The sequence below is a fragment of the Lissotriton vulgaris genome, chromosome 10, assembly GCF_964263255.1.
Source record: "Lissotriton vulgaris chromosome 10, aLisVul1.2, whole genome shotgun sequence".
NCBI lineage: Eukaryota > Metazoa > Chordata > Amphibia > Caudata > Salamandridae > Lissotriton > Lissotriton vulgaris.
Genome location: NC_141698.1, coordinates 845,315,516 through 845,341,720, shown reverse-complemented (window position 1 = coordinate 845,341,720; position 26,205 = coordinate 845,315,516). Strand labels below are relative to the sequence as shown.

Below are 26,205 nucleotides of genomic sequence, written 5' to 3'. Positions count from 1 at the left end.
TTCGGTAAGGTAGTCTTCGGACGCTTACTGAAGTTCTATGATTTGTGTTCGGTAAGGTAGTCTTCGGACGCTTACTGAAGTTCTATGATTTGTGATCGGTAAGGTAGTCTTCGGACGCTTGCCGGAGTTCTATGACCTATGATTTGATTTGAGTTAGCTAACGTTTGTGAATTTGTGAACTTTGAATCTATATGTGTAGTGCACTTCACATAGGCAGGCATGTAGAGATGTTTCTCTAACTTTGTTTTTTTCCTCTGAGCGGCACATTTGTGTGAAGTCCTGTAAGTGCCATTTTATACGGTGTCACGCTTTCGTGATACCTTTTGAACATGCCTGTTTTAAGCACACTCCGAGGGATGTGCTGTCTTGGAAATGGTACCACAATTAGGTTAGCAGAAGCACAGCCGGCTCCCCCAGAAGGAACACCAAATCGGGAAATGTACATTAAATTTGGCCTTCCCCCTATAATGTACAGCAAATTATGGCATAAGTACACTAAATCTGATCCCGAATTGCAATGGCCTCTACATGGGTCGTTCGATTTACGTAAAGTACAGTTTGTGGAACAATGTTTGTTTCAACGCAGGTCTAGACAAAATATGTTTGATTGTGTGCGAATGTGGGAGAAAGCGGTGCGTGAGCGAATGAAACGTGAAGTTGCCTTGGCGGACAAAGAGCAGCGTAAGGCTGCTCGGGATAAGGCTTTACAGCTTGAAGAAAAAGAGGCTCAGGAGAAAAGAGAGAGGGAGGAACGGGAACATAAATTGCAAACGACTGGTCAATTTCCTATTCGCCGACCGCTTTATCCTGTCCTTAATAATGAAATTGATGATTTTTCATTGCTAGATCGGTCACCGCCTCTGTATGTTTCGCCTACGGCTCCAGCTGCAGATTCGGAAGATGATGGACAGGATAAGCCGGAAAAGAAGGGTGTATCCGCTCTCAGGTTTACTGCGGAGAGGTCCGCACATTTGCGTAGTTGGGCTCGTAAAGTGAATAAGAATTGTGTTTCCCAGTCTGAGGTGATTGCGGAAAGGAGTAGTTGGACGGATCATGAATTACTGTATTTTCTGTCTAATTTGGCAGAAGAAGTTGTTGCCGCGTATCGTCAACTTTCAGATACGTTAGAATCTAAAGCTGTGTCAGTTCATCGTGAGAATCTGGATAAAGGTTTATTTGCTCTTACAGATGTTGATGACTTTTACAAGCAACTGGTCCAGCTGCGAGATGAGACCACCGGATTGCGGGAGGAGCGGAAAAAGAAACAAAAGGAGTCCGGGCCGGAGTCTAACGAATGGTCTAAGGAGTGTTCTCTCCGGGGTTCAGATAAGAGTTCTGCACTGCATGTTATGCCTATGCGTGAAGCCGCACCTTTGTATGTCCCTCCTAAAGGGCAAGGTACAGATGAAGATAAACTGTCTAAGGATGCGAAGGGATATTTTATATATAATTGGGTATATACTCCTTGGAATAGAGCAGATGTTATGGCTTTGAAAAATTCTTTGCCTGACCTTCGGAAAAATCCGGCGGCATTTTATGAAGGGGTGGAAGGGGCCATTTCGTCTTGTGTAATGACTCTTGTTGATATAGATCTGTTCTTCGGGTTAATTCTTCCACCTGATATGTGGAGACTAATCCGTAAAAATAATGATGAAGCAATACTGGGGGGGACATGGAAAGAAATAAACAAAGCAGATTTAGATAGGGAACCTGCATGTAAGCCATGTGAGCTGATTCTAGACCTTCCGGCGGCTATCCTGACTAAACTAAAAACGCTTGTTCCTTCTAAAAAGATTGATTGGACCATGTTAGCTTTGTGCAAACAAAAGCCTGATGAAACGGTTTCAGATTTCTTTACACGCTTCGAGGAGGCGTTTCATGATTACAGTGGTCAATCTTTAACAGATGATACGGGTCGGCATTTGTTCGTAAATAAGTATGTGGCTAATCTCCTACCGGAGATTGCAAAGCGATTGAAATCGAGTGAAAGTTCCTGGGCCACGAGACCCCTGTGTCTTTGTTAACTATGGCTCAGTATTATGAGCGGCAGGAGTTGGAAGCTAAAGAAAGTGTTGATAAGAAGGCGAAAGAATTGAAAACGAAGGTGATGTTGGTGCAGGTTCGGGGAACACAGGGTAGAGGGAATGATAGAGGTAGACGAGGTGGAGGAAATACGTCTTATGGTCGTACGGATATAGCGGAGGATCAATGTGCATATTGTAAAGAGTTTGGGCATTGGGCTGACGATTGTCCGGTACTTCGTGAGCAGCGTAGCCAGCGTGGTCGAGGAAGTGGTAGGTCGAGAGGCAGTTATACGGGAGTGAGAGGTGGCGGAGGTGATCGTGGAAGGGTTGAGGAAAGGGGCCGTGGCCAGGACGAACGAAACACGTTTGATAGGCGGAACCAATATCAAATATCGGAGGGTGAGAATGTGGAGCACCAGGATTATGTGCATGCATAGGACTGCGTAGGATGGGGTAAGGAATCAATTGAAGTGCCGGTAGATCAGAAGGGTCCATATGTAACAGCGGGTATTTTGGGTTCTACTGATCAGTTTCTAGTCGACACAGGGGCTACTCGTAGCGCTTTGTCAAAAAACTTGGTTCCGAGGGCTCCCCTGTCTGGCGAAATGATACCATGCGTAGGGTTCGATGGCACACCCTCCCCTAGCCCATTGTCAAAACCCCTTGCACTTTGTCTTGACAAATTTTTCAGTTTTGGTCAATTTTTGTTATCGCCCCATACACCAGATAATATCCTGGGCATTGACTTGCTTAAATATTTTCGAGCAACCATACAGTGCGCCCCTGAGGGAGTGCGGGTTATCCTGAATGACAATTATCCTGACTCAGATAGGTTTTGCACTATATAAGACATTCCAGCTTTGGCCTCTCTACCGCACACGTTATGGGCGACCTCAGATACGGATGTGGGAGAGATGCGTATTCCACCTATTCGCATTACCGTTAAGGAGGGGGCTTCTCTACCACGAGTACCACAGTATAAGATTTCGAGAGAAGGTGAAATTGCTTTGACACACATTGTTCAGGATTTGATCACTGCAGGAGTGGTGGAGGAGGTTCCTTATAATGTTTGTAACAGCCCTATTCTTCCGATCCTTAAGAGGGATACTGACGACAAAGTCTATCGGTTTATTATTGACTTGAGAGAGATTAACAAAATTGTCATTCCCCAATACCCGGTGGTGTCTGACATTACGACTTTGCTTACATTGGTGCCACCAACGGCCACGACCTTTAGTGTAATCGATTTGAAAAACGCGTTCTTTTCCATCCCTGTCCATCCTGATAGCAGATATTTGTTTGGCTTCACGTTAAATAAAAAATCGTATAGATTTTGTCGTGTTCCCCAAGGTTACACTGAGAGCCCGAGTATCTACAGTCAGGCTTTGAAAAGACAGCTTGATTCCTTTGAGTTACAGACTGGTGTTGCCCTCATCCAGTACGTGGATGACCTTCTGCTTGCTGCTGACTCTTATGCTCAATGTGAAGAAAGTACAATTGCGTTGCTTTCTTTTCTGGCACAGAACAATCATAAGGTTTCGAAGAAAAAGCTCCAATACTGTAGACCCAAGGCGACCTACCTCGGTCATATTTTGTCTAAGGAGGGGCGTGCATTAACGTCTGATCGAATTCAAGCAATTTTAGATACACCAGTCCCCCGCACACAGAGAGATGTACGTGCCTTCATAGGGTTAACGTCCTTTTGTAGACAGTGGATCATGGGGTTTTCGCACATTATAAAACCTTTGCTAGCGTTACTGTCCAAAGCTACACCAATGCCCCTTGAATGGACAGATGAATGTCAGAATGCTTTTGAACAATTGAGACAGGCCCTTTGTTCTGCACCCGTGTTAGGTACACCAGACTACACAAAACTTTTTACATTATACGTGCATGAGAACGATGGGTGTGCGTTGTCAGTGTTAGTGCAAGCACACGGGGATAAGCAGAGACCATGTGCGTATTTCTCTGCCATTCTTGATCCTGTAGCACGAGGGTTGCCTGGGTGTTTCCGAGCAGTGGCAGCAACAGCAGTAGCCATACGGCAGAGTGAGGGAATAGTGTTATCACACAAACTGTTGGTGTTAGTTCCCCACGCAGTAGATGCTCTGTGAAATCAAACAAAGACCCAATATCTTACGAGTGCACGGCTAACAGGATATGAGCTTACACTTTTGGCGCCACATATCACACTGAAAAGATACGCTACCCTGAACCCTGCCACTTTATTGCCCTATCCGGTCGAGGAGGGTCAGGAAGAAAAACATCACAACTGTGTTTTCCTGACCGAGGAACAGACAAAGGGTCGTGTTGACTTACAGGATATGCCACTTCCAGATGTGGATGGGGAACTGTGGGTTGATGGATCGTGTTTGAGGCTGCCAGATGGTACGACTTCCGCAGCCTATGCGATCACGACACTTAAGACAGTGGTAGAAACAGCACGAATACCACAGAAATCGGCTCAGGCAGCAGAGCTGATAGCTTTAACAAGAGCCTGCGAATTGAGTGCTGGCCTATGTGTGAACATATACACAGACAGCCGGTACGCCTTCGGAGTAGCACATGACTTTGGGCTACTCTGGAGAGAGCGTGGGTTTTTGACCTCTCACGGAGTACATATCATGCATGGAGAACTGGTGCGTGATCTCTTAAACGCGTTGCTTTGCCCAAAGAAAGTAGCGATAATAAAATGTAGCGCCCATAAAAAAATTACCGATAAAGTGGGCCAAGGAAATGCCTTCGCAGACAGCATAGCGAGACAAACGGCTATGTCTCGGACTGACTCCCCCATGTATGTGACACAATCACAGGCTGAGCGATGGAGCGATGCTAGAGCAGAGATCTTGGATATTCAGAAATCAGCTACTGAATCAGAACTTGCGGCATGGGCAGCAGATGGGGTACTAGATGATGAGGGCTGTTGGAGAAGCAAGGATATGGAGAAATGGAAATTGCCTGCAGCTTACTTGCAGGCGATGGTCCAGATGACACATGGGTTGGCGCATGTCGGAGCTCTTGCAATCACTCGACTGTTAACACGAGTCTGGGAACATCCCGAGATTGCTAATACTGCCAAGAGAGTAGTGCAGACCTGCCTGGTATGTTTACAACACAATCCTGGAAAGGGGACCCATACTCCGAAAGGAGGGTTCGTTCCACCCTCTGCACCATTTGAGGTACTCCAAATGGATTATATCCAACTCGAGCGCTGTAACAACCTGAAGTACGTCCTAGTGGTGGTATGTGCCTTTAGCAAATGGGTTGAGGCCTTCCCCACGAAAGACAATACAGCCCTAACAACGGCTAAGGTGTTGCTTAAGGAATTCTTTCCTCGCTTTGGAGTTTGCAAATTTTTGTGGAGCGATAATGGGCCTCATTTTGTTGGGACGATTGTGGAGTATGTACTGAAGGGGTTAGGGATTCAGCAGAAGTTTCACGCTGTGTTCCACCCTCAGTCGGCAGGTCTGGTTGAGCGGTACAATGCTACGTTAAAACTCAAATTGGCCAAGATTGTGGCCTCCACGTCATTGAAGTGGCCTGATGCTTTGCCGCTAGCACTGCTCTCTCTTAGATCAGTACCCCATTCACGAACTGGCCTCACACCATATGAGGTGGTGTTTGGTCGCCCTATGAATATCTGGGGGGTGCCCAAGACGCGATTGATACATGATGTGCCGTGCATAATGATGAATGATTATTTGGCACGATTAACAAATGATATGCTTTCTATTCATCAACAGGTTCGAGAAGCGCTCCCTGACAACTCTACTGGAGAGGGCCATGATCTTCGCCCCGGCGACCATGTAATGATTCGGTCGTTTGAGAGGGCGAGCAGTTTGCAGCAGAGGTGGAAGGGCCCCGAGCAGGTCCTCCTGGCGACCCAGACCGCTGTACGAGTGACCAACAGGAAGCGGTGGGTGCACTCGACACATTGCCGTCGTGTCTCTCCTAATCTGGTGAATCCTGCTGTGCTGACCGACTACAAAGAGATTCTGGAGAAAGAAAAGAGCCCAGCTGTGACGTCGGCCGAAGTTGAGGGAGCCTTCCCGGACCACGCTGTTGCCGGACGGGAGCGTTACAATCTGCGGCCCCGATAGGAATTTTTTTTGGTTTTTTCGTGACTGGTTGGTTACCGCTCTGGGGTTTGTGAAACGGAGACCGGGAATTCCAAGGGGGGGGGATCAGTTCTGTCCAGTGTAGCGACACCCGTCTTGGCCCGGAGAAGAAAACAACGGCTACCTCGGAGCTCAGCACCGTATTTTTCTTTTTTAGGTATACACACATGTGTATTTGAGACTTTGTGAACAATTTGAACTATTTGAGACTTTGTAAGAACTTTTTCTGAACTATGGCGTCATCTGTATCACGAGATAAACGAATATTAGGTGCCATTCTCTTTGTTTTGACTATTGTGGTGATAGCTGTAATAGCCTGGGTAGTTGAACTTGTGGTACCTGCACGTGAACATTTGCTGCCGACTACCCCGGCTCCATCTGAACATTTTCACTTTACCTTACCCTACCATGAAGAACGGCATCGGCAAACATATCTGAACAATAGTTTTATTCAGATTCTCCATCACACGCATAATATGACTAATACTTCCAATTGCTGGGTGTGTGGGATGTTGCCGGGGCACCAGAAGAAAGGGGGCACCCCACTCATTCCACTCCCGTTCTCACATAATGGATCCTGCAATGCCTGGTACACCCTCCTCTTCACTCTGAGATGGCCAACGAAAGGGGGGGGGGGGGCTTTTTCGTTTGAATAAAATATGTTTCCATGACAAGGATGGGTTTCCACGGGCTGAGGGTACTCGATTTGAATGGGAGGAGTACCGGCCCGATAACATATCTGCCCCGCGTGTGTACAGCAATCAACGAAATATCAATGTATCCAGCTCACATGTCATTAATGTTATTGCTACTGAAGCCGATTTGTGTATAAGAAATAAAGGTTCGATTCCGGTAGGGAAAAGTGAATGCAAAACCACACTTACTTTTGATAGCCAGAATGGCATCTCGTTTGTAGCATCTCGAAACACGTATTTTATCTGTGGAATGAAAGGTTATCATCAGCTTCCATTGGGATGGTTAGGCACGTGTTATGTATCGTTTGTGCTACCTCCTGTATTCATTGCCCCACCGATGTATCATAATGATTATGTCCTGTATCATGATTTTGTCCTGAATAGAGTCAAGCGGACTGTTGTTCTGGATGACATCGACCAGACTGATACTGCCTTGCAGCAGTATGTGGACTTCAATTTGGGACTGTTTTCCTTTGTGGGGGCCGCGTTGAACAGTCGGAAAATAAGACGATTGACACGTGTTGTTGAGGCTGTAGCAAATGACACTGCCATTGCACTTGGGAATATTACTGAGGAACTCCAGATTTCTAGGATCGTTACGCTCCAAAATAGGATGGTGTTGGATGTAGTTCTAGCTGACCGTGGGGGGGGCATGCAGAATTATCGGAAGTAGCTGCTGTGTATACATACCTGACAATTCACCATCTGTTTATGATGCCATATCAAAGCTGCATAAAATAGCAGCTGAAATACACCCGGGCAATGGAACTTGGACACTTTCAGGATGGTTCTGGTCAATACTTACTGCTTGGGGCTGGAAACTGTTAACGATTCTATGTATCATTGTAGGGGTACTGTTCTTTGTGTGCTTATGTATCCAATGTGGCCCAGCTTTATGTTCTATGTGCCTATCAGCTTGTGTACCATCAAGACGAGCTCTTGCCCATGACAAAATGATGCTTCATAAAGAAGTGACGCAAATAATGTTAATAGACATTGAGGATGAACATCCTGACTATGTTCACTATGAGGTAGCTTCAGCTAAACGCTAAAAGGGTCGTCTGTCGTAATTGGCATGGCCGCGTTAGCGATTAGCTGAAACTACACGTTTTTCCTCCTTAACTTGGCTATACATGAAAACGCCATTTTTGAATGGTACGGCGGCCATCTTAGACCATAAGCGGCCTAGTGGCTAGCGTGCCCTTTAGTCCGTTGTCCGTACTACTGACCACTTCAGTTTGCCCAGCAACAGGCTATTTTTAGTTCTGGTCAAGCTCGTACATGCGCAGTCCCCACTGACCAGTCACACCTCAGGAATGTGCCGCCAAACTGACCAGCGGAGTTTGTACCCCCTCCAATAAGCTGGCTGTGTTCCAAAACATGACCATATATGTACATAATGTCCTGTAACTTCTTGTGCCGCCTATCTTTATTACCTGAAAACTGTATAAAAGACGGGGTCACACCGATGTTCGGTGTGATACCTCTTGCATTACCAAAGGGTGCTGTATGAGTGTACCACCACCCCATGGGGTCTTAATAAACTTGTTCTTTGAATTTTACAGTTTCCGTGCCAACAGTTCTTGAGTGTAAGTGGGTTATCTACGGAGCATGTAGGCCTTGGGAACCCTGATTACTTCAGTGTCAGCCAGGACCAAAGAAGAAACTACCTTGACTAATGTTGTTTACCGACCCCACAGCTGTATCAACTGCTTGTCAGTTTAGCCAAACTCACTGAATGTATCCGAACTCCCCACACAACCAGTGTATTCATATCCAAAACAGGTCAACTGTGTAGATTCTTCTGGAACTGGCTCTGGAAACCAGACATGCTCACCCAAATGCAAGAGCAGAAAGGACACCCACCGTGCAGAGCGAGAGTTCTTGCAAGGAACTACAGTTATCGATACTTTGGATGCACCCGATTATGTCCTTGGACTTAGTACAGGTAGCCTGTCTCACATGAGGACACTTCTGTACTGGAAGTGAGAGAGAAGGGATATGAACACCCCAAAGAAGAACTTGCTAAAGCTCAGCAGGAGCTAAAGTTAAAAGATGAAGAATGTGAAAGACTTTTGAAGGTTCGGGACCAACTTGGACAGGAGCTGGAAGAGATTACAGCTAGTTTGTTTGGGGAAGCTCACAAAATGGTACGAGAAGCAAATGTTAAACAAGCGACAGCAGAAATCAGTTGAAGGAAGTACAAGGAAAGATTGATGTACTTCAAGCTCAAGTTCCTGCACTGAAAACCATAGTATTGTCTACATCTCCAACATCACCTACAAAAGAGATTCAACCAGGTGTAAAGTTGCCCTCTAAAAAAGGCCATGTGAGGAATAAAAGTACCAGCAGCACTATGGTTGGGTCTCAACAGGAGCTCAGTGTAATGCAGCGAATTGTGAAGGGCAGTAAAGAGGCTGATTTATCTCTGTACAATGAATTCAAATCTCGCAAAGAAGAGCCCACTATGGACCGACAGTGCTCCTTTCTTAGCAGAATATGTCAGGAAAACATATGCCCATGCCTGGCCTTCTCTAAAAGTGAGTTGGCCTCAGCTGTTCTTGAAGGGGTGGAAAACAATACATTGCACATTGAACCAGTTGGCTTGCAACCTACTCGATTTGTGAAAGCTTCAGTAGTGGAATGCGGAGGACCAAAGAAATGTGCTCAAAGCAGTCAAACAAAGTTCAGTAAGCACAGAAATAAGCTAGGAGACTTAAGCATTTATTATTACATTTCTTCATGTTGCAGATATGATCACATCTGTATGCAGCTTCTTTACATACATTCGGTCCATACAACAAGGACTTCTGAAGCAGCAATATATTGAGCAGATGTATTGGGAAGTCATGTAGTTGAGAAAAGAAATGACACTGGCAAAACTTGGATATAATAAAGAAGAACTTTAATGATGGTTAAGAAGAAATATGTACAAATGTAACTGAGGATCAAGTTTTTATGAATTTATAAATTTTTATTTATATTTATTCCCAAGGAGCGGGTCTAAAATCCTTTATTTCCTTCCTTTCCTCTAATTGCATTAAGAAGAACTGTGATTATTTGAAACCGACCTATGCTGAGGACTCTTACCTAAGAACTCTTGTTAAACCGTGACAAGCACTTACAGGTGCTTCAAATGTAAATTAAGGTTGCTGAGAAACAATCTAATTAAATAAATGTTAGTATAAACTTTGAAAGTGGTCGTACATGTAGCCCTCAGTTCTTTAACTGTGCTAGTATTGCCAGCTCACTAAAGAATATTTTTGTGTCAGGAGAAACTGACTATAAAAAAGAAGTGTTGGGTACAACCATGGTGTCAAACCTAAAACAAAATAATAAGTGCAAGAAATTGTGTTATTGGGTGAGAGGCCTGGAACTCTTCTCAAGCAGAAAACACAATCATTTTCAAGGTGAACCCGAAAAGTAACTAAATTCATCTGTGATTAACACTCTGGTAGCTTGGCACAAAAACAGTCAGGGTTAACTTAGAGGTAATGTGTAAACTATTTATAAAGCACACAAACAAAAATAAAGTGAAAACACAGCACAAGAAAATTCCCAAACCAATTTAGAAAAATAAAGTACATTTTAATAAATAAAATTAGACCAGAACAACAAAAATCCAATTAGCAGAACCAGCGATAATCAATTTTAAAGTTTTAGGTAAAAGTCGTACCTGAAAGCACTAGCACCGCTTACGGTCATCTGTCGCAGTAGAGTGGAGCATAGTCAAAATTTAGACTGACTGAAATAGATTGAGGACTAGGTACCTGGACCAGGTTAGTCTCATTGAAAAGTTACCTCCTTAAGTCTGGAGCAAAGTGTTCTGTTTGTGAGGGAGGACTTGGTGAAGAGGAGACTTTTGGCATGAAAAACAAGTCAAGTGTCGCTTATGGTCTTTGCTGTAGTGCAAAGTTATTTCATTGCTGGACCTTCTCATTGGTCGTCATTGTGAGCTGTTGTGCAGTTGCCATCGGGTGCATGGAGGCCTAATCCAGATGGACGAAAATAAGTAACTGTTTCTTTCCGTTTTCGGTAGTTCTGACTGTCTAATCAATGGGGTGCCATCCAGGGCAGCATGTTTTGTTTGCTGGTGTTTGTTGAAGACTGCGGGGTTGGGTCAGGAGGCATAGTCAAAGAACTGTGACTGTTAAACCTTTCTGCTAATGGGAAAGTCTGACAATTGCATATAACTGTAAACTGCATCTCCAATGTGTGTTTTGTTTTGATTTCAATAGAGAAGTTGGAACATTGCATATAACTGTAGAATATATATAAAATGTGTATCTCGTTTTGATGTCAGTGTGTGTGTGTGAGTGTGTGTGTGTATAATACAAAGACAAGTGTTTTTTTTTGTTTTTTTTTACAATTTTTTATTGAAGTTCTTTGGTTCTTAAAAATCTGAACAGTTATATACAATGTCAAAATCAAGATCAAGGCATAGGTAAAATAACATTACATGCAGAATACAAACAAAATAAAATAAAATAAATTAAAATAGAAATAAAAATCTAGGGCTACTTTTTACCAAGCAAAAACAGATCCATAATTACTCAAAAAACGAATCCCAAGTCTTTTCAATTTTCCTCAGCCCTCCTATCCGTTTTGCATATAAAAATTCACTTCTTCTAACATTTCTTATCTTTTGCAACCATGCTTGGAACGACGGGACCTGAGTTGATCTCCAATTTTGCAGTATTAACGACCTTGCTACAGCCATTACAATATATAACAATTTGACGGTTTGATCATCAATTTCCAGTTCGAGATCATACCCATATAGCATCAACTTTTCATTGTATAAAATCTGAATCTTACAATCAGTTTGTAGAAACTTAAATAACTCATTCCAAAAGGGTACAATTTTAGGACAGTTAACTATAGTTTGAGACCAATTAGCAGGGGAAAAGTGCTGGCATCTAAAACAATTGGCAGATGTGTTAACGTACATTTTTGAGATAGCGGCTGGTTTATAATATAGCAGCCATTTATTAAAAAATAACATTCTTCTCCAATTAGCACCCCGTAGCACTTTAAAGTTTAACTCATTTAACGTTTTCCAAACATTTACAGAGAGAACATGATATTCTTGATCTTGCCATTTTTAATAGCTTTCGGGGTGACATCTATCTCAATCTGAAAAGCTAAACAGCGTTTCCATTCCCCTGGTTTCTTGGACCTTATGACCACAAACAAATCTTCCCATAGCTGAATCTGTAAACTAAGATTTCCTGGGTCCAGCCGTTCCAGCATTTTATAAATCAGAATATAAGAACCTATTAGCAGATAATTCCCCTGAATTAATAGTTGCATCTCGCACGGCTTTATCCAAACTCCATCCCTTATAAAATCTGATAAATTGTTAAAACCTCGATGATTCCATTGCATAACAATATCTGAACTTATTTTAGTCTCTGTGTATTTGAAGACATATTTCAGAGGAGTTTTAGAGTTGAAGCGTGGAAGGGAATATCTTTTAAGGATAGCATCCCGTCGTTTAAAAAACCAATTCATGATCTTATATCGTACTAATTTTGGAGATTTCGGAATTTGCAAAAAGAAGGGAGTCTGGCTATCATGACAAATAAGGTCAAAGAAGAAATTAATAAATAAACTAGGTCTTTGCGCTCCAATCTTAAAGCGCTCTAGATATTGTGCAAAATATGCACTATAATAATCTTTAATATTCGGTAGAGATAGCCCACCTTGTTTTGTATCTGTATTGAGAGTACTTAATGCTAGTCTAGCTGTTTTTTTTGCCCAGATGAAACCAGAAAATAAAGATTCTACCTTTGAAAAGAAGGCTGCGGGAAGAAAACATGGAATAGTTGCAAACAAAAAATTAAACAGTGGAAGCACGGACATCTTAATCAGGGCCACCCGGCCCAAGATTGATAATGGCAGAGGACTCCACCTAGTAAACATTAAATGTATTTTCCGCAGAAGAGGTTCAAAATTAAGTATATATAAATCTGCGACCGAAGCCGAAAAGAAAATCCCTAAATATCTTTTTGGCCTTGGATTGATACATCCGACTAACTCTGGAGGGACAATAAGATCCTTCCCTCCACACACTAAAATTTCAGTTTTTCTTTTATTAATCCTATAGCCACCTAAGGTTTCGAATTCCTCAAAAAGTTTTAAGGCGCAGACCTGAGATTTCATATCTGGTCTGATTAGCAGCATGATATCGTCTGCGTACATTTTAATTTTGGCCATAGTAGGAACAGGGGGGACTATATCTACAGAATTACGAATTGCTATGGCTAAAGGCTCAATAAAAAAAGCAAAAAGAGTGGGGGATAAAGGACAGCCTTGTCGAGTCCCTCGCTGAACTAAGACTGTGCCTACTAAGGCCGAATTGATAATTATCTTAGCTTTAGCACCCGTGTACAAATTTTGAATTAAATTAATAATCTGTGAAGGAATTCCAAATTGTGTCAAAATAACAAAAAGTGTGTTCCAAACCACCAAATCAAAAGCCTTTTCTGCATCAAGCAATAAACGCTGGAGCTCCACGCACTCGCGTAGTGCTCGGACGTCCTGTTCCGTCCCGAGACTCCTCCTCCCTTCCATGAGGCTGATGGCGGCTGACGGCGGCAACATTGTTGCAGCGTCCTGGAGTACTGACGGCGGCAACATTGTTGCAGCGTCCTGGATTACTGACGGCGGCAATTGTTGCTTAACGCAATTTGGACTCCGGGACACTGGTGAAATGCTACGCTGTTAGGCATTTGTTGGATAAAGTTTTTGAAAAACGTTTGGATTGACCGGGTTCAGACCCTAATGATACGGGCGGATAAGCAGGTCAGTGGGGGCCACTTCTGGAATTTCATGCAAATGTAGGCAATTAACAGAACTACTGAGCTGTGGTGTTGTTGCTTCCTTAAGGCTTAAGGCTGATTGTTTACTCGTTGTGCAGGCAACCTATTCGCAGGCTTGATAGACTGGTCAACTACTCTCTATAGGGCAAAGTAATTTAAAGCGTATAAAAATCCCTGACCCCTGACTCCCTGACCTCAGCAGAGGATACCCCACCATCGCAACTGGGCATAAGCTAAAGCTTCGACCGCAGTGTGGATAGGATTAACTTGGAGTACAGACTTGTAGAGCTGCTTGAGCCCTTGGCAAATTGAAATGGGGAAACAGCTAACAGCCCGTGCCAAAGCGAGAGCGCGCCGCCAACAAATTAAAGACGGCGAGGATGCGGTTAAATCTGCTGGTCTAGTAGGGGATAAAGGGCCCTCTTCTGTGGAGAACTCAGAGAACTCTGGTGAGGGGGAAGAGGAGTCTCCGGAAATTATATCCATTCATGCCCCGCTGATCTGTGCTGAGAGGCCAGGTGGTATGTTAGTTCTGGAAGCACCCACCTCGGATATGGAGTCGGGTAATTCAGCGGACAAGTCGGGGACTGTAGGTCCAGAACCGAAGGATGCGATATCTTCTATCAAGGACCCCAAGTTGAAAGACTTGCAAAATTTGAAAGAAACAAAAACCTTTGGAGAGCCAAAAACTGTGAAAATCACTAAACAGTTTCCCTTATTTGAAAAGAAATCTATGGCATCTGCCAATAGTACCTCTGCAGCACTAAACGCAGAATTGATGATGGACCCAATCGGTTCTTTAATCTCTACCGAACATGTGGCAGCAGCTAGCCCGCAACCCAGCTTGGCCCTGGCTCAACCAAACTTGTGCTCTGCGGATGTTCCTAATGTACAAGAATCTTCTGAGATTGAATCGGACGCCACAGGTGACTTTCAGATATCAGTAAAAGATATGCTTAATCTGATTTTAAGTGAAGTAAGAGAGATGAAGCAATCTCAGAAAGCGGAACTCATAGTGATTAATCAACGGTTAGACAAAATGGAAGATTTAATGACCTTATTTCCTGCTCGTCTTCAAGAGGCAGAAACCAGAATTACGGGGCTAGAAGGGAATCTAGCAGAAGTAAAGAAGGTCACCACAAGTGTATCAAAAATTTCTAAAGCTCTGGAATCCAAACTCGACGATTTGGAAAATTATAATAGAAGGTCAAATCTGAGAATTGTAGGGGTTCCAGAGAATATTGAGGGGTCTGACATGAAACAGTGGCTTACTTCATTCTTTCTTCATGAGGTCATTCCCGAGTTTAAAGGAGATTTGACTATTACTCGTGCACATAGAGTTCCAACTCATCAGCCCCTCAACTCTACGTATCCCCGAACTATTCTAGTGAACTTTGCTGATGTGCGCGTTAAAGAGACTATTCTTTCTGTGGCATTTAAGCAAAGACAATTTGTGGTGAATCCCACTACTAAATGTAGGATTTTCTCAGATATGTCAGCCGCTGCTGCAAGACGTAGGAAAGAATTTGTCAAGATACTGCAGCTGTTTAAAGATAAAGGCGCGCAAGCAATGATTGCACAGCAATCTAAACTGAAAGTGTTGGTAAAGGGCAAATTCTATATGTTCACGGAGGTGGATGAAGCAAGGGGACTTTTGGATAAGATATCACAGGGTTAATATGATATAAGCTTAAACATCAGCTTTTCAGCGTAAATTGTGTGTTCTCCTATGTGTTTACATGGTTAGGGGGGATGGAGGGGTAGGGAGGAATAAGGATATCACGGGGTAAGAGGTGCAACTACAAGGCACCTCCAAGATAGGGGTTAGTACCGGGTGGCCAGCGTGGAAAGAAGAGGCAGGGAGAGAGCAGGGCCACAAGGTAAGGGTAAGGGGGGGGGGAGAAAAAATGAAAATATTGAAGTTTCTTTGGGTGAGGTCGGAAGTTTTTGGAAGAGTGGCTTAAGGGTGATAATGAAGGAATTATTTATCCTAAAAAGTATGAAGTACTTTCTTTACAATGACTACTAGAGGTTTAAAGATAATTTCGTTTAATGTTAACGGACTGAATAATAAAAAAAAATGCGTGCTATTGAGTCCTGGATTAGAACGGAGAATCCATCTATTGTTATGTTGCAAGAAACCCATATTCCTGATACAAAAATCGAGAATTTTTCCATGTTCAAAACTTGGGCATTGTATCGAGGGTTTTCATGTGCTTCAGAATCTCTTCGAGGGGTGGCTATTTTTCTAAATCGTAATATGGATACTGAGATTCTTCAAACTGAAGAAGATAGGGAGGGACAATGGTGTTGAGTGACATGCGTGGTGAGTGGCAGATGTAAGCCTATTACTTTTGTTTCTTTTTATGCCCCAGTGGATGACTCGAGTCAGAAGTATGATGACTTATTTCAATCACTTTACATGATTAGGGGGGATATTGTGATTGGAGGAGACTTCAATATTCTGATGGATGTAAAATTGGATTCAACTGTGCTCACTAAAAAACAACTTAAACCTAAATCACGAAGATCTATAAGCCAAAATATAGTTACACTAGATCTCTGTGATCCTTGGCGCTTAGATAATCCTCAAAAAAAAGAGTTCACCTTTTGGTCAGGGAGACATAAATCCTCATCTCGAATTGATTTCTTTTTAGCATCCACGGAATTAGAGTTTTCCTGTCAAAAGTTGATGCACAATGGGTTCTCAGATCATGCTATGTTAGTGACTGAATTTGGGGCTGGAGAAGTTGAAAAAACTCCTAAAAGATGGATATTCAATAAGACATATTTACAGGATGAGCAGTGGATTAAAACATTAAAAGTGGAGATCTCAGACTTTATTACACGTAACCTAGATACTGCCCCTCTGCATATTGTGTGGGATTCACTGAAAGCTTTCATTCGCGGCATTATAATTAGTAAGGATGCTTTAGAATGGCGAGCTGTCAAGCTAGCAAGAGATCAACTGTATCATAGAATCGCTACCTTAACACTATTACGTCAATCTGATCTCTCAAATACAGTGAAAAACAAGTTAAATGAAGCAAAACGTGAACTCAGTACAAACTTTTATAAACAGAGTGAGGAACAATTTCTAAAACAATCTCAGAAGATATATGAGGAAAGTAATTTCACAGGTAAACTTTTGGCTTGGCAGGCTAAAGAACAAGCGGCTGCGAATAAGATTCATCTGTTAAAATGCCCGATTACACACACAGAGACCTCACAAACTGCTGCAATAGGTAATATAATGTTGTCACATTATCAAAAGATATATACTCAACACCAAGATATAGATGCAGTTAAACTTAGGACCTTTCTAAATAAATACGAAATACCATCTCTTGCACAAGAGGATCAGGAAGGAATGTCAGCCCCTTTCATTAACGTTGAGTTGGAACTAGTAGTTAAAAACTTACCAATGGGCAAGGCTTGTGGGCCGGATGGCCTGCCAGCCGAATTTTTTAAGGTTTTCTATGACTCCCTTTCGGACTTACTACTTCAGTTGTTAAATTCTATGTTAAAGGGGGGCCAAGTTCCTAACTCGTTTACGGAAGGCTCGGTGGTTAGCTTTCCTAAAAAAGGCAAAGACCGTAAGACCCCAATTCATATAGGCCCATTACCTTACTCAATACTGATTATAAGATTACAACAAAACTGCTTTCCTTGCGATTTAATTCCATGGCTGCTGCGGATCTTACACATCCAGATCAGAATGGATTCATCGCAAGCCGCCAACTTGCAACGAACACTCATTTTTTAGTAGAAGCCTTAGATTATTTTGAGATGAAGAAGATCCCTGCTTTAATTTTATTGAAAGACAAGTGTTTTTATACATATGGTGTGGAGTCTTTCTGTAGCGTACACAGTGAGGAGGGTGTTGTGCTAATTCTTTACACTCTAGCCTTTAGAATAAGCCTGACTGCTCAGTGCCAAGCTACCAGAGGGTGAGCACAAGTATATCATACTCATCCTAATTTACAAATTTATTTTGTTTGATTAATTAAAATCTTACATAAAATACACATAAAATGCAATCATGATACAATTGTATTCAATCAGCTGTGAATAAAATGGTAATACCATTTAAAATCCAGTACATAAAATGTAGTTTAAGATTGCAGACACTCTCAATAATTATTCAACAGACGCTCCCAAAGCTGATGCTGGGGTGTAACCCTATATCATGACCAGATGGGCCTTGTAAATACAGAGATGACAAAGTGTACGCATGCGAATTATAGACAAAGGGAGTTACGTTTCCTTGCAACTTTAATAAAGAATTTATCAGGTCGAGTATATTCTGAGAGTTAAGGCAATGCTTCAGTCATTCCTTACAAAGTCTGATGTCGTTTTTAAGAAAGATCAGCTGTAGTTAAACTTACCTCCCTCTGTCCATGCCTGGACAACAACAAGTAATGCGTGCAAGTGATTCTTGCTCATAGTCACACAGCCTGCACCTTCAGTTCTGGAACTGTTGGTTATGCCAGGCTGGCCAGCCTAAGTTCCTTTATTGGAAGTAAAAATAAGCACCGCAGGTGAGCGATGGACTGTCTGGCTGTTTTACACAACGGCTCCAATAAATATCGCTGTGCATGATAATGCAAGCTCATATTATTGCCAAATCTGAAAATGTCAGTGGACCTGCTAAGGAGTAAGAATAGTGTTTTTTAAGGCTGACTTCAAAGCAGCGTGTGGTAGGTTGTTTTCCCAAAATGCCAGTGCCTCCAAGTCCGTGACGGAAATTGATAAATACGTACCCCATAGGTTTGTAGCAGGGCCAGTGGCGGCCTTAGGCATGTGCAAGCTGTGCACCTGCACAGGGCCACCAAACCCCAGGGGCCACCATGCCAATATATATCCTTAATATAATAATCCTCTGAGGATGGATACATATTTGCGTGGCGGCCCCTGGCAGGGTTTTGGCGGCCTCCTGCTCTGTTCCACTTCCAAACAACCTGACCCCCTCCCACTCTTCACTGGCCTCCGTGCTCCGCCCTGCCCTGACCTCCTTTTCCAGGGCCCCCTACCTACACTCCCTGCCCAGGGCCGCCATGAGCCTGGAGCCGCCCCTGACAGGGCCCTCACATAGCAGAAGAGACCTAGGATTCCTGCCTTTGCTTTTTTTTTTTTTTTTTTTAATAAAGGAGCAATACAGTCTAATGTTGTGGCGAAACTACCTGGGAATCACACATTAGCTGTCTTGTATTTTGCAACACTGACATTGGGCAGCTCCATGATAAAACCTTCGGTCACCTGCACTTATTCATTTCTTTACAAATTAAGCACTAATTAGTCACTTACCTCCACATAATCGTGGTTACAGCTCTGTTCATCCTGGATTCTCATATCACTAATTGTTAGTGTGACTCTCCGCCCCACCGGAACGGTAATCCTCCATTCACATACACGGTTGTGGGGGTAAAGGTTAGGGTAGTTTGGAGAGCTGATGGTCTCTGTTTCTCCATTTAAATCACCACCGCACTCTGCAAAGGGCCAAACAATAGGAAATATCACCACACGATGACAACACATTTGACACTTACCTCTGAATGCTCAGGCCGTATAACCTCTGTACCACGCTATTTCATGTCAATTTTCTACCCCCACATTCGAGGCAGGTCCAGAATAAACATTATGCATGCAAGATAACGAAGAAATAAACTCATAGCATCCCCAAGCCAATCAGCTAGTAAGAATTCCTCGCAAATCATTTTGTAAATTTTGCTCATCTCTGAAGGTACACATTACTGCTCCTTCCCTGGGACTTCCTCCCAGATGTTTGCTTTTCACCATCTCCCCCTTTCCTGCTAAAAAAAACTTTCCAAATAATTCATAGAGCTCTAACTGATTTATAAAAGTGGCCATGACAGCTCATGTTGTTTCTTGGGATATGCCTGCAGTTATTCTGGCCCAAAGACCTTTATGTCCAGTTTTTACAATGGCCATCTACTTTTTCTGCTTTTGCTTTCACTATTTCCTTTGAGATAATTTTAGATACTGAATCCTTGCATTAGTTCGTAGGTGTGGGTTCATATGTACTGATCACCCACCATTGTTTTCTGTCTGCACAGCAAAGATTTTTACCATGTCGTTAAAATGTGACCCTTGATAACTATGCATGTTATTCTCCATCTATTCCTAGGGTACTGTATTGATAAGTCAAGGTATGTTGCATGACTCATTTAAATTTATATATATCAGGTATTATTAGTTTTTAAGACTGTACTATAGCTGTCTATCTCACAAATTCCTGGCAGAATTTCGACCTATTCATATTATTTCGACTTTCTGAAAAGTTTGGCAACCTTTATTAAACACTAGCTTACCCGTCGCGCGCTGCTGCGATCTCAGAAGAAAGGAAATTTAAGAAAACTTGTTATGATAACATTCAATTTACATTGTGTCATTTTTATTGAAACTTATTCATTTTAATATGGAAAACATTTTAAAGTGTTGTTTTATTTCTGTGCTTGTGGATACACAGTATTTTTTGTTTTTCCGTCTGGTGTGCACACAAATAAATCAGAAGGTTTTCCGGCACGTGAGCTGGCCACATACAGTTGTCCATGTGAGAAGCACGGATTCTCCAAATCTAGTCCACACACTTGCAGCGATTGTCCTTGTGCTTTGTCATTGCAAAAGCGAGTCGCACCGGAAACTGTAAACGTTCAGTATTGGAAAGATTTTGAGGGCCCTGGGGCCGGGGGGCCGATATTTAACACATTTTTTTTTTTTGCCAGAAACCTTCGCGGGAGTGTACTCAACAACTTCCCAAAGTTTCATGCCGATCGGATGAATGGTGTAGTCTATACTACTATAATAAAGGAAGAACTTTCAGCCTTTGAGGCGGGTAAACTCGGGAACCACAGCGCCAATCCACACACTCGATACACCGTTGGAATCGTCAGGGTGTGTAGATGGTTATATGCTATATAAATAAAAAAAAAACGTTATTTAAAAAATTTACAGTAAAAAAAAAAGTAGTCCCTCCGAAGTAGCGCCGGCCGCGACGTGCGTACTCACGTCAGGAGCGCGGGAAGGAGATGCGTCCAGGAGCGCGACGAGGAGCAGCGGACATGGCGGGGGGTGGAGCGGTGACGTGAGGAGCAGCGGACAGGCCAGCGGCGGTGCGAGCAGCGGACAGGCTGGAGAAGCGGCGGCTGAGGTAAGGGAGCAGCGGGCATGGCGCGGGGGAGGAGCAGTGACGTGAGGAGCAGCGGACAGGCCAGCGGCGGTGCGAACAGCGGACAGGCGGGAGGAGCGGTGGCTGAGGTAAGGGGACCCATGTCGGGGCAGGCGGGGGACGTGCTGGGCAGGGGCCCGGGCTGCAGGAGAAAAGAGAATGATCCCGTGTTTTTATAGTGAAACAGCAATCATTAACACACCTCTAGGCCAAAAAGATTAGCTATGATGTAAGCTTTCCCAGCCAATGTACACTCTGTAGAACGGATTGGTCAGCTGTACACCTATGCAAAGAAGAACAGACATATTTAAAGCAGCATATCAGCAGGGAACAGGTGGGAGGAGCGGCGGCTGAGGTAAGGGGACCCATGTCGGGGCAGGCGGGGGTCGGGGCAGGCGGGGGACGGGCCGGGTGGGGGCCCGGGCTGCTGGACAATGTCGGGGCGGGCGGGGGTCGGGGAAGCCTGTTGCTCCCGGCCAAGGTCGGGACGGGCTGCTAATAATGCATAAAGGACAAACAGACAGACATACATTCGTTTTTATATATATATATAGATAAAATATTACTGATTTTTATGATTTGTAGATTGTTTGCAATCGACCACTATGCGTCCAATTATGAGTAGGTGGAGGGGAGCTTTGCGGTCATACCGCTCTGCCTGATTGAAAATGGTTGGTGTTAGGCAACAGGAATATACTGGATCTGGTTAAAAGTACCATCAGATAAATCTGTGTGCCTAAAATCATATGCTAACTGGACTTCAAGGACAGCCTGGCCACTGCTTTAGGCTCCTGTCCAACCTTTCCCTAAGGCACTTCGGAGCAAGGCACGCTCTTCCTTGCCAGCTGATACCAGGCTCTCCCACTGACACCCCTTCTCTGCCCCTGCACTGTCCCATTCGCACTGCAATTTGCAAATGCTCTGAGTAGGTGGTAGATGGGAGTATTAAATCCCATGGAACTGGGAATTCCATACGTAATTTGACGAATAAAAACAGGTCTGCATGGTTCTTTTTCCATTCTGTGCAACTTAACTTATATTTTCATAGTACTACCAGGTTTCCTGGCAGGTTTCTACACAGAACTAGTGTTTAGAGGTGCAGAGTTGCATCTCAAAAGTACAGTACAACTGGTAATCAATGACTTTTTGTTTGGCATCAATGTATGGCTTGTGAGGAAAAATATTGGTGTAATTTTCAAATTATCCGACACCTCCTGCTGTGCCATATTAGGGTGACATGACAACACACAAGTCTAGACACTGCTGTCCAGTGCCCAGTGTAGGTGCAGTGACCCCGAAAAACATGTTGTATTGCAATACTCCTAATTGCCGTATTTAATTTAGTCTCTAGTGTATGGTACAAAGTGTACCTATGGCCTGTAAGTTAAATGTCACCAGTGGGCTTCTGCACACATGGTACCACTACTAGAGTGACAGTGCAAAACATTATTGCAAGCCTGGCAGGGCAGGTTTAAACTGCAAATTCGACCTGTCAAAACAAACCCTTTTAAAAGCCTAAACCTACCTTTTAAATATTAATATGTCACCCCAAATTAACCCGTAATGCCCAAATTAGCAGGGTGCCTGGTACTTGGAATTAGGACATATAAAAGCATAATCTGAAACATGCCCTAACATTGACATGTCTCAAAAAGATGTTTTTCACTGTAGCTTGGTTACCTGTTCCATAGGAAACCAGGTGGATACATTATTAAAGTTAATAAAGTTATCTCACCCTAGGAACCAGCTAAAAAGTTACATCTTGGACTTTCTAAACTATTTATTACAAACCCAATTAATTGGTAAAATAGGATTTTCGCTAAATATTTTACAAAACATACTTTTAAAAATTCACCTTTTGCCTGCCTAAAGCCGTTAGAAGTCATTTGCATGAACTTTTAACTGTCACCCAGGAGTTCAATAGCTCTTTGATGATGTGTGAACTTGCTACCTGAGCTGGCATAAAGGCCTTGGGTGTGGGCAGATGCCCTGTTCCTCAGACAGTATGACCATATGTCCAGAGCCAAAGAACTTAATTAATTCAAAGAGGCCTAGAGGCAAATGTATTTAACATCTGTGCCAGGCACCAATCCCAGTGGAAAAGGAGCTTCCCTCAGTACCGGTTTGTTGACCGAAGAGGGGGGGTTGCTTACTTTCCTAGCCACATCTCTAGGGTGGGCATATGGTCTCTGTACAGGGAAGAAAGGTTCTACCATGTTTGATTTAGGTAGAGAGAGGCACTGTGGAATTATTTGCAGTAGGGCACACAGGAACGACTGCACAAATGGGCAGGGTTACCAATGGACACTTTTTCCCTATTGGGTAGGGAGGGGCCAGGAGTCAACCCCCCCCCCCCCGCCCCCACCCCCCCCCACACACACACACAACCTAGTACCAGCCATAAATGTGGCGCCACTGGGCACCCTCTTCAGATCATTGCTGTGCAGGACAGAAGAAGGACTGCACTTGCTGTTAAGATGTGAGCAGAACCCTAAGGCCTGGACCTGTTCACACTTGTAGCCAGACCCACAAGGTGGACTTCAGGGGTCAGTTGTCTGGCTCTGACTTCCTGCTAAGCAAAAGTGACACAAAACCTGGAAGAAGCCCACTTTCCTGAAAGAGCCAAGCTGGCCCATTTCAGCTGGACCTGCCCATGACAATATTGTTAGCTTTTGTTGGAATGAGTCCCAACCTCAGAGTAGTGCACCCTACGTCCTGAGCGCTTGACTGGTGTTAAAATACACTCCCCTTGTCTACAGATGCAGGAAAGTGGGACTTAGAAGCTTTTTGCCAACTTTTTGCATGGACAACTCGACAATCAACATCACATTGCTGGTCAGCCTTAACTTACTGGCTTGCCCACTGTATCTGACTTGCAATCCAATGAGGTTGGCCTTAGCTTTTGTCACTGACCCGGTCTAGGGTGGCCCAATACCTGAGGTTGGCGATTTGTGTTTTTTGGCACTATTTTTATTTAGAACATTAAACATTCATATCTCTATTTTAAAAAATTTGAGTAGGACTTTTTACCTGTTTTGGTACTTCTAAATGCTTTACACATTTTCTTAGGCTAATAAATTACTGACATCTTTACTGAACCTAACAAAGTTAGTGATATTATTTACCTGTGGTGGACTACCATTCACCCCACATTTACAATCCATGTTCTCACACACCGCCATGCAGAGGCCTCAGCCCTCTCAGCCCTCCCACACTTCAGCACTCTGGGATTAATTACAAATGTAAATTCTTGCTTCCCTGGCCTATTAAACTTGGATCTCGAAATTCAGAAAAGCTTGACAGTTGCACAAATTCCGAATAGCCTGGAACTTCAGGTAATTTGGAGTCCGGCCAAGTATATTTGCAATGGTAGGTTGGCATTATTGTTAAAAGTTGATCCTATAATGCCAAATTTGAAATGCGGACGTATTTGTTGGCCACATCATCAGATGCCCAGAGGGTTCCTTTATAGGAGCAATAGGTAAATGCATGCAGATGGGAATTTAAGGAAGGGTAAATAACATTGAATGAATGAATGAATATAAAACTTTTAAAGCGCGGACTTAGCCAAGGGGCATCAAGGCGCTGCGGACAGAGATCATTGTGTCAAAGGTTCATAGGCTGCGGGCTACGAAATTACAGCAGATGACAGTCAGAACAGGAAAATAGCCAGGTCTTCAAGGATTTCCGGAAAGACGAATGTGTTTCCAAAGTTGAAATTGGGAGAGGAAGCAGATTCCACAGGTTGGCTCCTATTTGTGAGAATGCTCTCCCCCCCATCTGACTTTCCTAAACCTAAAAAACTGTAACCCAGTTCTTACTAGCAGATCTCAATTTCTTGCTAGTAATGTATCTGTGAAACATTTTATTAATGCCTTCAGAACCCCTATTGTGAAGGGTCTTATGAACCAAGCATAAGGCCTTAAACACAATTCTCCTCCCAAGCGGGAACCAGTGAAGTCTCCTAATGGTGGCTGAGACCGCGTGAAATTTAGCGAGACCCATTACCAGCCTGGCGGCTGCATTCTGCACCAATTGGAGTCAATGCAAAAGTCCCTTATTTATCCCTAAATAGAGGGCATTGCAGTAATCCAACCTGGATACCACAAGGGAAACCACTGCCTGTTTCTGAGCTGTAAGGGAAAGAAGATGGAAAATCTTCCTAAGGGTCCATATCATCCCAAAACAGGTCGACACTGTTCTGTTTATTTGTGACCTTAGGGACAAAGAGGAGTCTACAATAATGCCTAAATTCTTGGCACTGAGACAAGGGACGGGGCAAGATCCTAAAGAAACAGGCCACTAGGCCTCTGACCATATGTCCAACTTGTCTCCGAAGATTAAAACCTCTGTTTTATCCCCATTGAGTCGAAGATAGTTCTCAATCATCCAAGCAGCCACCACTCGCATGTAGTTCTTGAAATTTGCTGCTGAGGCTGAGACACTCTCTGTGCTGGAGATCAGGATCTGAGTGTCATCAGCATCGGATAGGACTTCTAGACCAAAAGACCTAACCACAGCGGCGAGCGGGCTACATAGAAATTGAAAATCGTAGGACTCAGAGAGGATCCCTGAGGAACTCCACAGAACAGTTGTTTGGGAGCAGACAAAAATTGGCCCATCTCAACTATTTGTGACCGATCTGTGAGGAACGATGACAGCAGATTTAGTGCAGAACCCTCTATCCCAACTTCCTGCAGCCTACCAACCAGTCTACTCGGAGAAATCGTATCGAAGGCTGCAGTTAGGTCCAGGAGGATCAGCAAGGTAGAATGACCAGCATCCACCTGTTGCCGAATGTTGTTAAAGACAACGGTAAGTTCCGACTCTGTGCTGTGTTCACTCCTGAAACCATGCTGCGAACCATCGAGCAGTTGGAAATCCTCCTTTTACAGTTCACAAAGAGCAAGCAGAGACAATGAGAAATACTCCTGTGCTATTGGCTGGACCTATCAAACATGGATAATCATATCACAAAGCCAACACAATTTGTATATTATGTAACATTAAAAGCAATGTATTCGTAATCACAATTTAATATTCATTAGACTATATTAGTAAACAACCATAGCAAGACTATTTTAATCAAAATAACTTTCAAGACTATGAATCACAAGCCATCCCATCAGCTGGATCATCACATGTGAAGACACCTTGGCTACCCTCAATTGCAAGCCAATGGCAAGAGCCTGACTACAGGAAAGCTGGTAACAGAGGAACTCAGGCTCAAGCAGTGCAAATGGATAACAAGTCAAGACACCACAGATAAAAACATCTTGAAATCTTCCCTATGACGCTACCACCAGCAGATTTAGACCATCAAGCACACAACTCTTGCACATCATATTAACGCCG

The 26,205-nt window shown here is 43.4% G+C and overlaps 1 protein-coding gene and 1 pseudogene across 1 annotated transcript in view; one reads left to right on the top strand and one right to left on the bottom strand.

Annotated features, from left to right (window-relative positions):
• Positions 1–26,205, bottom strand: part of CUBN (cubilin) — a 1,372,460-nt gene that overhangs the window by 418,474 nt on the left and 927,781 nt on the right. The window contains exon 48 of the mRNA XM_086941783.1: positions 18,969–19,150. Within this exon, the coding sequence (XP_086797909.1) occupies positions 18,969–19,150 (182 nt within the window). The remainder of the gene's footprint in view (positions 1–18,968; positions 19,151–26,205) is intronic.
• Positions 8,856–9,746, top strand: LOC147688879 (rab-3A-interacting protein pseudogene; annotated as a pseudogene).